The sequence below is a fragment of the Corvus brachyrhynchos genome, unplaced genomic scaffold, assembly GCF_000691975.1.
Source record: "Corvus brachyrhynchos isolate BGI_N302 unplaced genomic scaffold, ASM69197v1 scaffold162, whole genome shotgun sequence".
NCBI lineage: Eukaryota > Metazoa > Chordata > Aves > Passeriformes > Corvidae > Corvus > Corvus brachyrhynchos.
Window position 1 is genome coordinate 2,122,409 of NW_008236696.1, and position 14,299 is coordinate 2,136,707.

The following is a 14,299-nucleotide window of genomic DNA, read 5'->3' on the forward strand; positions in this document are numbered from 1 at the left end:
ACCCCTTCAAAAACCAATGAGTAGTTTCAATGAGCAGCCTCATAATATCTATTAGTGTGATTATCTGTGTACAGGAGTGAGGATACAGCCAGGATACACACTTTCAAGAGCGAGAAGTCCATTCACGTAATGCCTTCTGAAGATGAGCACTACATTTTTTGGCACTTTTGACTTTAGACATCAAGGTGTGCTTAAAGGGCTTGTTGAAATGTAGATTTTAAAATATACTAGCATAGTATAGAACACATAATGAGATAGAACTCCTAAATATTGTTGTGCTGCGAATCTATATTGTTTTATTTACTATTATGTAGGGATTGAAAGTCTGAAGCCTTATGTAATAGAGTTGAAACAGAATTAGATCAAATAAGAAAATGTCACTGGCTTTGTATTGTCCCTAGTAACAGTAGGGAACCTATAGTAATAATAAGAGATCTGGATCATTTTTTTCCAGCTGTAGAATTTGATTTATCAAAAGCTGAAAATCTCTGTACAAGTGGTAAAATGTTTGGAAGTTGCTGTATTTTAAATCAAGTTTTCCAGACACAGTTATTGCTACTTGTTTTGAGTAAGAATAGTACCTTCCATGATGGCAAAGTCACTTACTGTATAGAATTGTAAGCCAATATATCTTGTACTGAACTGCTTTATCTTAAATAATGTATCAGTTGACAAAAGAACAGGTTGTTCCATGGATTAGTGAACAAATTTTTCACAGCTCTGTTTCTTGAGGTTGGATTTTGTGGTGTCTAGTTTGTGGACAAGTTTCTGTATTCCTTTACATCTGTTGCTCTGTCTCTTGATTTCTTCCATGTTTTTCCCCTTCCATTAAGGGTAAGCTCTCCAGTTTTTATTAATGCCTTCTCAGTGGTGTATTAACAGCCCCTGCCTCTTGTCTACTCAATACCCCATTTTCATTAAACTTGCAGGGAATATACTGAAATACTTCCTCCTGTGAAATAAGTTTTCTGTGCCAGCTAATCAGTGGTTCAATCATTTCTGTGGATCAAGACACTTAAATGGACAATCTTAGAAAGTGGACTTAGGCAATATTTGGCAGTAATAGGGCTGGTGTTGTACCTTATAAGAGCACAGCCAACAAACTGCACTGCTGATACTGTAAACACCATGAGGTGGAGAACTGTCTGTTCAGTGGCATGACAGGGTACTCAGAAGGCTTGTCCATATTTTGGGACCACTTCCAAATATGGTAAAAGCTGCTAATAATGAGAAGCTATTTTAATATGCAGTTAGTAGGTTGATATAATCCACAGTTACCTGCATCATCTTCCTTTCTTTCTTTTTTCCTGGTGCATTCATAAGCATTGTTAACCATCACTGTTAGGAATATACTGGGTTGTGATGCCCCTCGTCAGTTGATCGTACATTGCTAATTTCTAAAGTATTTGTCAGCAGAACTGTTGCTGGGAATCAGCAAAAGGGAGGGGAAAAGATGCCAAGCTTAAGTAATTAAACCATCAGGGTCTTGCTGGATCAGAGAATCTAGAAACAGGATCTGAGCTGTTCAGCTGCAATGAGAGAATAGTGTAGGAAACTGTTTCTCAGCTGTCTCTGCTCTCATAGTTACTGCAATCCAGGTGAGACCCAAGTGTGATGTGATTTTCCGCTCTCTGCCCATGAAATGACAGCTTAAACTCAACCCCAGATGTGGCTCCCATGCACAGAACATCAGAGTAGTGCTGCTCCAGTCACGCTTTATTTTCCGCTGGGAAGCCAGGGTACTGCTGGAACAGCTCCGTGCCTCGGTGTGTTTTTACCTTTCTGAGGCTCTGAGCAGGTAACCAGTCGAGTGTAGTCCCTGGAAAATAATGAAGGCTGGTTACTTGATTGGTCTTGTGCTGTTTGGTGCTTGCAAGGCACAAGGATGGTCTCAGCTGAGAAGAAGAGACCAAGGGAAAAGATCTTCAGAAACTCAGACTTTGCACTCAGGTGGAAGATAACAAACACAGCTTGAGACCAGTAGCTGCTGCATTGCTTCCCTGCTATCACCAGCCATCGAAGGGCAGCTCTTCTGCAGATTAAGATTCACAGAAGCTGTAGTCTGTTCTCTAGATTAGGTTTGTTCCTGTGTTCAGATCATTAATATAACCCCCATTTAAGTGTTCATTCAAGTTCACACTAGCCTCAGGTGAGCTAAAACACATTAAAGCCACCTATGAAAGATAGTGGGCCGCTGTTTCTTGTTCTTCTTTTCTTTCTCCCCAGCAAATAGTCATGCTCAACTTGCTTATTTCAGACCCAGTAACTTTCAGTAGGTTCCTGGCCAAAGTCCCACAGTAAAGCTTGTCTGAAATGTGCAGCAGAGACCTGGTCTCTGTCACCTGTGTGTCAGTGCAAAAGGTAAGTGTTTCCACTGCCACATCTCAGAGATAGTGCAGTTAAAATGGACAAGCAGCTTTGAGTTTTCCCTTTAGAGCCAAACTTAGTTCTGTAGACTGTTGCAATCTGTCTTTTCACTGCTTAAGCCATATCATCTTTAAATTTAATGGGGCCTGATGGTGTGTAGAGTTTACAAGGCTAATCTGTCCCCAGGTACACGACAGAGCCTTTGATAAAGCAGCAAGTGTCTCATATTAGATTAAATTGAGTCCAGAATGCTTTATGGGCTCATTTAATATACTGAATTGAAACAGTTACATTTTTTAAAGTAACTCTAAAAACTGAGGACTCAAGGAGCCATAAATAACTAAAGGGTTAACAACAAGCACTGCATCTTGTTTTATCAAGGGTTCTGCTGTTTCCAGTTTGTTCTGACTTTGGGAGAGGGACAATGCATACATCCAAAATCATAAGGAGCAGATTTTGCTGTTGGATGATTTTGCAATCTAAAATAATCCATTGATTTGAATAGATGTACACTGGTTTACCTGAAGGAATTAATCTACAATCGTCTACCTTGTAAAAAAATGTGCAGAACCTTTGGCTTCTTTGTGCTTGGACAATTTATGTCTGGTAAAGTGTTGATTTATTTAAGATGAAAATGGAATCAATAATGCACATTTATTGTTGATATAATTGTGCTGTCACTGTTGTAAAGTTAAAAAACAGCAATTATAGCTGGAGTCTGAAAGCTGTTTTGTAATTTTGCATGTGCAACACAACTTCTTACTAGAGATTGTAGCCATGGCAGCAGTGGTTGCTGCACTTTGGGAACAACAGACATGTAGTTACTTTCCCCTCAGTAAAACTGAGGGATTTAATAGTTTTTTGGGGTTTTTTTAAGTACAAAGTTTTAAAACTGTCTTAAAAAAACCCAAAAACATCTGTATTTCCTGTCTTGAGTGCTGCTTAATAAACCAGGGTTTAATAAAAAGATACTGGATATGGAGGCAGGAAAAGATACTTGTTATTTTAAATCCTGCCTTTTACATCATTTAGCTATGATGTGTCCCTGGTTCTCCCACCCTGTTTTTTGTGCAATCAAATCCTGTCTGAATATCTGAATACGAGCATGAATTGGAAACAGAACAAAACAATAATAAATGAACCTACCATTTGGGAAAGCCCTATTCCTGCACTATGTTTAAGGTCTGCAATACATTCTTAAGCATCTGAGCTAATCACCTTCTCTCACTCTCCTGTTCATCTGACTAGAGTTCTCTCAAAGAATCCCTTTTTATCTATGGATTGCTTGTTTGAGTAAGATAGGTAAGATTAAGTGACTCACAGGTTCAACTTGCATCTGCTTATCTGAATTCAGACAAGTCTCAAAATCTTAGCAAATCACAATATTAGATATATTTACTTACAGGAATGGCAAATAGTAGGTTGCTATTTTTATAATATGACAAATAGTAGGCTGCTATTTTTATTTTTTTTCTGTCTTAGCTGTCGAGTAAAGCAGAACTGAACACCAAATGCTTATGAGGCTCAAACTGAATGCCATATATTCATGTAATTTACATATTTGTAAAGCCACAAAGAACTGTGCATAAACATTCCTTAATACCAGCAGCTAGGAGATAAATTGAAAATTATATATATACATACACAGGAAAAAAATGAAGGGTCTAAAATATGGAAGGAGGAGGACAATTGAACTGAGAAACCAAGGTGTAGTAACAAGTTCTCAGGTTCCTGTGAAATCAGATTTGTGTAGAAACATCATATACCTGCAGTCATTCTTCAGACCATTTGGAGACATTTGGGAAGTCATCACTAAAGCAGCTCAGTGAATAGTAAGATAATCCTTAAATTCCTGAATTACTTCTGTCTGAAAAATTAATATAGCTTTTTATCACTGAGTAGTCTTCAGTCAATTCCAAATATGCAGAGCATTACACGGAAAGGTCATCTCATTTCATGGGAGCATTTGCCACGTTACTGTTCGATTTCTTCTGTTTTGGAATAAAATCCACTTATTTTTCAGTTCTCTATGAAAGAAAAAACCTGAGGTTTTCCAGTCAAAAAAGCTGCTGCAAGTTATGGCACTTGGATGCTTTTGCCCTTGACTTTGGGGAAGTTTCACTGATATTCTGGCCCAGATCTGGTGGATTTTTGGAAACTCTAATTACCAGTTCCAACTCAAACTTTGATGTTCTAATGAGACAAAATAAAAGCTGTTTGTCTGACAGCAGGCAGATCCCAGCATTTGGGTAAGATGGACTGGAGTTTTTAATTTAATTTTTTTTAATGTTCTGTAAACTCCTGTTTTCTCTCTTAACTGAAGAGTAACTGTGTGCAGAAATTCTGTGCAAGACTGATAGCAGTGTATGCAAACATCCAGTGTGGAATATGTCCTTCAAGAGATAAAATAAGCAAGAACATCTTAGAGATGGAAAATATGAGAGGCCAACTCAAGATGTGTTAGTGATATTATTTTCAAAACTGAGGCATTTTCAAGGTGGTGTTTATATCATGTGAAAACCCGTTAAGGTGCTACAAGCTCGTTGGCACTGCACCTTTGTATGAGTGACAACGTGGTGCATGGCAAAGCCTCTATCTCAGCAGTAATTTAAAAAATAATAATGTGTTTTAACACTGTTGTTGTTAATGATCACCTCTGTTGCTTTGTTCCCTCAGCTTTCTCTGCTGGAAGATGCAGGGTTTGGTGGTGTTCTCCTTTACACTGATCCTTGTGACTTACCAAAGACTGCAGACCTTGCTGATAAAGCTTTTATGGTCTCCTTGAACAGCAGAGGAGATCCATCCACACCTGGTTATGCCAGTATTGGTAAGTACCGGTCAGGGCTTATTCACTTAATGGGCATTTTAATTATCTGAAGATTGTAGGTATGGGAGTAAAAGCACTAAACCAAATCCTGCTGGAAATAAAGGGTCTGAGTAAGGAAACGCTGTGCAATGCAGCATGGCTTAAAGGATGGAATCCAGTCTCAAAAGTGCTTTAAGCTCTTGGCACAAAGTTTGCACTCTGAATAGTTTATCGTGTTTTGTGTTTGAGTATTCACACACTGAACCATTATCACTACCTGCTTATTCTTATTTCATTAACAAACCCCAAACTGTGAAGTACTGATCCAGTGGCTCCTGAGCTTTTTCCACAGGATCTGTCCCCACGGAAAGAATTACTCCCTTCATCCTGTCTTCCTCTTTCATAGTATCAGAAATGAAAATTTTTGGTTGATATGTGCAAGTGAAATGTAATTAGTCAATTATATTTTAAAAGTTTTAAGAAAAAATAAATGTTTATAGTATCTGTGTGCTACTATCACTTGAACAGGATGTGTTCATTTAGCCTTGCCCAGATAGACTTGGTTATTAATTATGCTTCTCTAAATACATGTATTTTTGAAAGATGGCAAATACAGACTTGATTTCAAGGAACAGCATCGTCTCAAGGAACAACACTGTCTTATATAATTTTATGTGGGTTTTTTTTTGAATCAATGTTAACGATAAATAGAACCAGCAGCATATTTGACTTGTATGTGCTACTTAAATCTCCATTCTGGCAGTTCAGTGAATGTGTGTCCTGCTTCTCTGCAGCTTTTTCAGCTTTACAGCTGTTTTTACTATCTAACTATTTGTAAATGTATTAAGCAGCAGTCTATGAGTTTGTGACAAGGCTTCATCAAGAGTATTTTGTCCGGTTACTGACTCAGACATCTAAAGTTTGACTTGAATTGGCACTAAATCAACTGAGGCAATGTGGAGATACTTCATGCCTAGAATGGCAGAAAATAGAAATATTTGCCTGGTTGTCAAAGAAGGGTGTTAGCTATTCACAGCATGAATGCCATGACAGCTCAGTGGGAAAGAAATTGCACATTTTCTCAGTGTCTCAGTGTACCTGACCCAGTGTTCTTAAAAGTGCCCTGGGAGCTACAGAGGTAAATATAACACTCTTCAAGCTTTATTCTTGCTCATTTCATGGAGCCATTTGAAAAACAGTTTGTGGTGTCTCTGTCTGGCTGACTCCTTAATGTTTTATTTACCCTACATGAAAAGTAAAGCTAATTAAAACAGATACACCAACATGAAGATGCCACTTCAGTGTCTAAACCTTATGTGTTAGTTTTCTGTCAGTAAATCATCTCATCTGCAGTGTGCATTCCAGTCTCTAGTTTGGGAAAGAGAAGCTTAATTGTATGGACAATGGTGTTACAAGTGTATTGCTGGTTTGTGGTGGAAGCCTTAGCGTGGCTTGTCTGTGGTTTTAAATCTCTGAGCAGCATTCCTAAGCAGGAGCAGGTTATCATGTTTAAGGTCATTTATATTTTGATCATTGAATGCCATGATGAGCTGGAAGGAGCTCAAAGGAATACTTGAGAAAACCCTTTTGTATGGTTCTGTCACTGGGAGGTAGATCAGATGGAAGTAATTTCTGTGTTTCTGATGATGATTTTCCTTCTCTGGAGACTTGCTTAGAGGTAACTCATGCCTGGGACAGACGCAAATTCTTCTGGAGTGCAGGCTTTTCCCTGGGGGATGCACTTGGATGTACAGTAGTTAAACCGCCTACGTGTGGAATAAAAGAGCCAAAGAGCCTGGGCTGCCCCTTTCACTTTGATTCACAGAGTGTAATAAGCACTACAAGAGATTTTATTGGAAGCTCCTGCTTAAGTTATTGGCATATCTTTGACACCATCTGCACTTCACACTTTGCCAGAAGAACTGTTACTATCACAGTCTCGAGGCTGCTCCTACCAGCATTCTCCCTTTTACTGGGAAAGTCCTGGTAAGATGAGTGATCCAAAGCTAGTCTTTTACTTGGTGAATAAAAGGTAGGAAACTTGGATTTTCATGCTGCTGCCTGTGTTTCTCACGTTCTTGTGGTCTGAAAACAAATTTCTCTGTGGTATCAGAGTATTGGAATGCCTCAGTTTTTTCCTAGAAAAGAAAGTCTTCAGCAAGTGGTATAATTTACAGATCTCTTCTCAAAGTTGACAACATTTTAAAATGGGATTTATGTAATAGTTCAGAGAGAATTTTGGAGTTCTCCTGAGGTTTCAGCTCACATTTTCTGTTTCATGAAGATTAAATGCTGCAGTTCTGCATATGAATCATCTTGAATGCATAGAAATAGCTTGAGGATGGGTTTGAGATGCCAACTACCTACAAGTAGAATGATTTTATTGATCTCTGTTTAACAAAGGGGAAAAAGTAAGGATGAGAAGGAGAACTGAAAAGTACTTATGTGAAAGTTTCTGCAGCTCTGTTTCATAATTTAGTTCTTCTGTTCTTAAGACTCTTCCAATCATAATTCTATCAGTCCTGAAACAATCATATGAGCCTTTGTGAGCATCAGTTCTGTCTGTGGTTCTGACTGTCAAAGACTAGTGTCCTTCATTTTTAGAAATCTTTCTTCTGTGTTCCTCCTTTTGAAATGAAATAGATCCAGGGGGTGGAACTCAAGGAATTAAACATACAGGATTAAGAAACTTGGGAGGGAAATAAGAGACTTGTGTAGCAAAAATTGTCTTGAAAATAAAGTTTAGGAGAATAGTGTAAAACTTCCCCATCTACTTTTGTCTTTCCATTTTGACTTTTTGACTGCTGTACTTCTTTTCATCCACCTTCGTATGGCAGGCACATATTAGATTTCTCCATTGCTAGACTCCAGAGCTGTTTCAAATCAAATTTGTTTCCACACAGGAAATGGCTCAGTAAACAAAAATATGGATAGAATCTATTTGTCAATCCTACTATGTAAATAGAAAAGTGGCATTGTGATAAGCGCTAAGAACCCTGCCCATGAGATAAGGTGCCTCATAATAGAATCCCTATCTGTGCAGAGGGGGAATAGAAATTATTTCAGGAAGAGTTCAGATGGCATCATAGAAAATACTGCAAGCTTAAAAATGCTGAAATAAAACAGCTGTAAAATACCATGTTACGGTATCAGCTGGAGTCTCAAGTGTGATGTTGTTTTAGGGAATTGCTATGTAGAGGTTATAACAGTAAGAAAAAGGGGTCTGCTTGGAAGTCATGCATGGTTCAGGTCATTGTTAACAGCTGGTCATGTGAGCCATATTACAGGAATTTGGGTGAAAAAATCAGTGACAGGGGAAATGCACGGTGTCCCTAGAATTGTGAATAGTGGACATTATTCAGACAGAAGAATTGGGATGAGCATTCCTCAATCATTGCTAATAGGATTTGATTTCAGAGGAAGGGACAAGGAAGGCAAGGATTGGTAAGGTGTTGGTCCGCTCCAGGCCACAGCTCAGACCATCAGCAAAGTCAGTGATGCCTCTGAAAATGTATTTAAGAAGGGACAAGGATGCTGGACAGGCAGGGGAGTGAAATTAAGCCTGGAAAAGGGCAGGGTGACAGTACTGTTCTAGTCTTTTTGGTTTTCTCGCTTTCCAAATCCATTTTAACTGGCGGTTGCTGACACTCTTTTGCCCGTGGTGGTAATTGGTAAGTAATCTCTCCATCTTTACCCTGATCTTTTCCATCTTACTTCCCTCTTACCCTGTGGAATAGGGATAATGAGAGCATGGCTGGGTAGGTGTCTGGGAGCTGGCCAAGGTTTACCCACCACACTGTGTTCAACAAAAGTTAAACACCAAATACTCACCATAAAAACCCCGTGACATTTACCTCTTTAGAAATGTGCCATTCCTTAACTGAGCTTAGGCAGCTCTCCTGCAGCAAACACGGGGAACTGCTGCCACTGCTTGGAATGTGGATATGCAGGTACTTGCTGGGGTGGAAGCATGTGCCTGCTTTGTTTTCAGTCAGCCCTGTGATTCTGTAGGTTTAGGTGTGCCCTGCTTAATATCGGAGTTTGTCCTTTCTGTCCTTCACTCCATGATATTTTACTCCTCTGAAGCCACCAGCTGAGCAGAAGTTAGCTGGAAAATAGAGCACTGTGTAATGGTTTTAACCATGCATATGCAACATATGTTCTAAAATGGTTTGTTATAAATCATCATGACTTCTTACAGGATGTCCTCAGCCCTGGTTTGTCTGTTCTTTTTGAGAACAAAACACAGTCACAAGGATATATTTCTATGCTTGCCTCTGCAGCTGTGGAAATGATTCTGGGAATAATTCTTTTCTTTTCTTTTTTCAAAATTTGTGTTTGCTTTCTGCTAATAACATCAGATAAATGAAATATAAAGATAATTTGTTGTAAAGTGACTGTCTACAGTCAGGCTTCTGTGTACGGTTCTTTGATTTTCCTTGAGGACAGACTGAAGCTGAGGAGAAAGAAAAGCTAAAGTGTCATGTTATAATTTAGGTGTGTGTTGTATGTATGTCTACATGTATTCTTGATCATTTTATTTTGGACTTAGGACATAATTTCAGTGGTTGCCATAAAAAACCCACAGAGTTTTAATCAGACCAACTACACTGCTCTGTCTGATATACTGTGTTATTTTCTGTATGAACAAAAATCAGTGCTAATGCAATAGAGAGCTAAATCTTTGAAAAATACTGGCCTTTGAATAGTGAATGCAGTATGTAATAATTTCAGCAGATTTTCAATAATATCTGTAGCACTAATAGTTCAAGAGTATCTAAATCCATGATCTGCCTCTTGAGAGTTTTCAGGATACAATAAAGCAACTAAATTTCTATGTTAGTGCCAAATTACATGCTCTGAGGTTTTTGGATTTGTGGGTTTTAGTTTTTCCTCCTGTGTGGCTTTCAGTTAGGTTTACATGTATTTAAAACTGAGAGAATTAGTTGGACATCAAGATATTTTAGGATCACAGGTTTGAGTGTGTGGATATCACTTTATTTTCTACTAAGCTGCCTATAATGTTTTTCTTGGAAGCAAATTTTAATTGAAAACATTGTGATTTTATTAATTCAAGTATTAGAAGAGAGGAAAAGTCATTGGCAATGGTACTGGAATAGCTTGCTAGCAATGTTTTGATCATTTGACTTTTGCAAATGCCATCATGAAACATATGGTCAAAACTTTTCTCAGTTTCAAACAGAAAGTTATTAAAAGTTTTGAATTTATAAAAGAACTGGAATGTACAAGTGATGAAGACCAGATTATTTGAAAACAACAGATCAGCACTTCCTATGCTGCAGAATTAGCTGAGTGGAAAACATAATGACTAAATTCTTCCTGATGCCTTGGAAGTTGCAGAGGACTTCTCAATGTTTTTGGCATTTCAGACAGTTTCCAACTACTACTAAACAGCTGTGACTCACTACAGAATGTTTTCCAGTGAGGCTGCTTTTTCTCTCATCCAGCAAAAATAACATTTTAAATGGAGTCCAGATTAGACTTTTGAAGCTACCCAACTCGCAAGTGAATTCAGAATATTTAAATCTTTTGTGCAATCATGATTGAAACAAGTCCTGCCATAACTTTACTGGCATATTTCAGCCCAGCATGATTTGTGCAAGTGAGTTAATTTATGGTGTGCTCACAAAACAGCAAACATCACTGCATGGCAGTGAATCCAGCTGGTGCCTTGGAATCTGCTCCTGCAGAGCCTGGTTGAAATCTGTTGTCTTCGCACAAATTTGGGATGGGAGGTTCCTTTTTATGGCATTGGGAAGGTTTTTTGAGGACCCCCTTGCACTCCCATATATGACTCCTGGCTGTGTATAGGACCAGGATTAAGAGGCAGACTCTCGAGACAGGATATGAGGAAAAACTTCTCTTTATTTATGTATGGATGAGGAAAGTTTTGGTTTGCAAAGGCAGAGGGGTGGATTGTTGTCCATTTTCTCATGTTGTTATATATAACAATCCATTTTCAGAATCAAAAAGGCTCTGAACTGTCAGCTTGAGGCCAGTTTTATGGACCACATGCTCTGTGGCCAGTTATTTGGTACTTAACACCCTTGTCTGGCATTAGTGTGTTTTTTCTTGGTTTTGTAGGCTCCAAAACTCCTGTTTTAGTATTACAGTAAAACAACATCAGTGTCCTATGCCTTCTTTACTTCTAATAGTTGAGTCTGATTATCACCTTCTTCTGTTGCAGGTGATATATTGCACATTCTAAAAAGAGTCCCTCTAAATGAGACTGTTAAGGCAGTTTAGATTTAAAACAAGCTGTTAATTTTTCAAATAAGGGTTAAGTTCCACTAAAAGAAGTGCTGGCTGGCAGAATGCTTTTGTGAATTTAAGCTGAATTTAGTGGCTTATTAAGTGTTAATTTAGTTTTGTACGCCAAAGGGAGATTTTGAGATGTTAATTTCCATTTTAAATGTTTTAAAAAATGGAATTTTTTAAATATAGGGAAGAGAGAAAAGAGTTATGTGGTTGAACAATTTGAACCTTTTGGACCCAGTCAATTACAGTCAATTCACTGTAAGTTGTGCCTTTTTCTAGTTGATTTTGTATTTACAAAGCAAGTTTTTGAAGAAGACTTTTATTCAAGCATGCTGCTAAGATGACCTGTCAGAGGAAAAGATGGGCATTTCTTCTAGGTTATTTTCTATACGTAATTATTGGTGGTGCTGTAATTGCCAGAAACAGGACTGTCTCAAAGTGCAAACTCTGGTCAGATTCAACCAATAATTCTGTCCAAAGGGGAAAAAAGTCAGAACCAGAATGACTGTAAAGCAGGTTAGATGCCCCTCACAGGAAGATAAAGCAGATTATATAGATATATATTTACATAAAAGAGTTGTGTTTCCTTATAAAGCTTGGCCACCTTTCCCATACATTTTCAGATGTCTGCATTACCGTGGTATTTTATCTTGCCAGTGCTGTGTTTATGTTGGGATACCACAATGTAACTCTTACATATTGCAGTCAACACCTGCAAGTGCACCTGCACAGTAGCAAGAGTGCCATAAAGTCAGCTGGCTGATTGTTTAAGCAATTAAAGATACAATTAGTTTTATAATTGAATTTTTTCCTAGTGCAGCTTTAATTCTGAAAGCCAGACTAAACCAAACCATCTTTAATTTGACTTGATCTCTGTTCCAGCCCACTGCTTTACCATATCCAGCAGCTGCGTAAAAAAGATAATAGCACCTCTTCCTACTTTCAGACAGGTAGGAACTCCCCCAGAAGAAAACCTAATCATCTTGAAATGGAGATGTGGAAAATTTTTCATTGTTGCAGAAACGTGTGCTTTATTATATATAAATATTATATAGTATTGATTTTCAGAGCTCTAAAGGACATGAGTAATTCACTGTACTTTGGGTTTGACCAATTTTCCAAAGCATTTTTCTTGTACTTTTCAAAGATGGTTTTGTTGGCTTTTGTTGTTTTTTTCCTTCAGAGACAGAAAAATGCTCTGCCCAGGGGAACTGGGAAGAGGTGGTGTGGGTGGGAAAGAGAGGAGTCTCTTGTGAGGGTGTAGCTGGTTTGCAAAGGGCATCATGAGTGGTGAAGGAAGCTTATGGGACAGCAGGGTAAACAGTGGATTTTCATCAAAAGTGGTCAGAACCATGTAAATAGATGGAGAAGGGGGTTGATTTCAGTGACAGTCTGCTCCAGGGCGTGGTGGATCATGGAGTGCCTGGGATATCCCTGATCCTGATGTTGGTAAAGAGATCACAGGAGAAAAGAATCACACTGTAGTTGAGCTTGAAAGGGGCCCTGTGGACCAACAAGGGATTGCTGAAGGACCAACCAGCTGCTCAAAGCAGAGTCACGTAGAGCAAGTTTCATGGTTCATTTTCTAGCTGGGTTTTCAGCATCTCCAAGCACATGTACAACCTCTGAGTCCTTGATTACTCTCACCATAAAATGGACTTTTTTTTTTTCTTTTATTTAAGGGGAATTTCCTATATTTCACTTTCTGCCTGTTGCCCCTCCTCCATTCCCTGAACACCACTGGAGAATAATCTGGCTCCAGTCTTCCACATGCCCATCAATTATTTACACACAGATAAGATTCCCCACAAGTCTTCTGTGCTCAAGAATAAACAATTCCATGTCTCTCAGATTCTCCTTAAGTCCAATCCCTGAGTCAGCTTCATACCACTCCCAGTGATCTTCTCGTCCTTCTTAGTTTTGGAAATTATTTCCAAGATTATTTGCTATGTCACCTTCAAAGCAACTAATGGTTGATACCAGATCCACCTTAATGAAGGTGATAGAAGTGATATTTGCTTTCATCATGTCCTTGTGAATGTCTTCCCATCACTGTGAACTTTGTAAGATCTTTGTGGCCTCAGTGTGACATCCACGAGCTCCCTCATCACTCAGGGTTCTCAGGCTGTCAGGGCTTGCCTTGATGAGTGAATTTACATCTTCCTCTCACTAGTGGTCTCTTAATCTCTTTTTTCCCCTCTGTCATGCTGCTCAGTATCACAAGCTACACTTGTTGCTGCAGTTTGGGTGATGAAGGTTCCTTAGGTATGGCAGAATGTAGCCTTGGAAAATACATTTGGATGGGAAAGAAGTGAGGAATCATGTCCAGTGGTGATCCATGGATGAGTGGAGTTTCCTCTGCCTGGATGGTTTTTAGGTGTGATGTTATGAACCACTGTAGACAAGTTGCCTAAGTTCACTCAGTGTAACTCGGGGTGTGGGGACTTCCTGCTTAAGGGGCCTTAGATGAATTTACTGTTGCTGGTACAAAGTGCAAGACTCCTTTCTGTAAGAGACCGCATCGGGTTGGATTCAAATGCGTTCTTTCCTTTCTTCTACAGAAACAATTTAGAATGCTGTGATGTTTGCTCTGTGGAAACATGGAAGCTTCATTTAGGGAAGGGGATGGTACTGGAAAAAAACACTCAGAGGTGGCCAAGGGTCAGCTGTGCAATACAAGAGAATTTTATGAAAGTGAGAAAGTGTCTCTGACAAGGAGGCAGCTCGCCACGCTGGTTTCTTCAGTGCTCTTGGATTGTCTTGTATGCAGGGGTGCCAGTCAATATTTGCTCTGTGATGGGTAAAATGCCAGAGTGAGAAACAGTCAGTTTGCTGGCAGAGGCTTTT

At 38.9% G+C, this 14,299-nt stretch overlaps 1 protein-coding gene across 8 annotated transcripts in view; it reads left to right on the top strand.

Moving 5' to 3' along the window:
• Window positions 1-14,299, top strand: part of NAALADL2 (N-acetylated alpha-linked acidic dipeptidase-like 2) — a 395,166-nt gene that overhangs the window by 246,055 nt on the left and 134,812 nt on the right. For all 8 annotated transcript variants that reach the window (XM_017726896.1, XM_017726897.1, XM_017726895.1 and 5 more), the window contains one exon: window positions 5,044-5,194. In XM_017726896.1, the coding sequence (XP_017582385.1) occupies window positions 5,044-5,194 (151 nt within the window). The remainder of the gene's footprint in view (window positions 1-5,043; window positions 5,195-14,299) is intronic.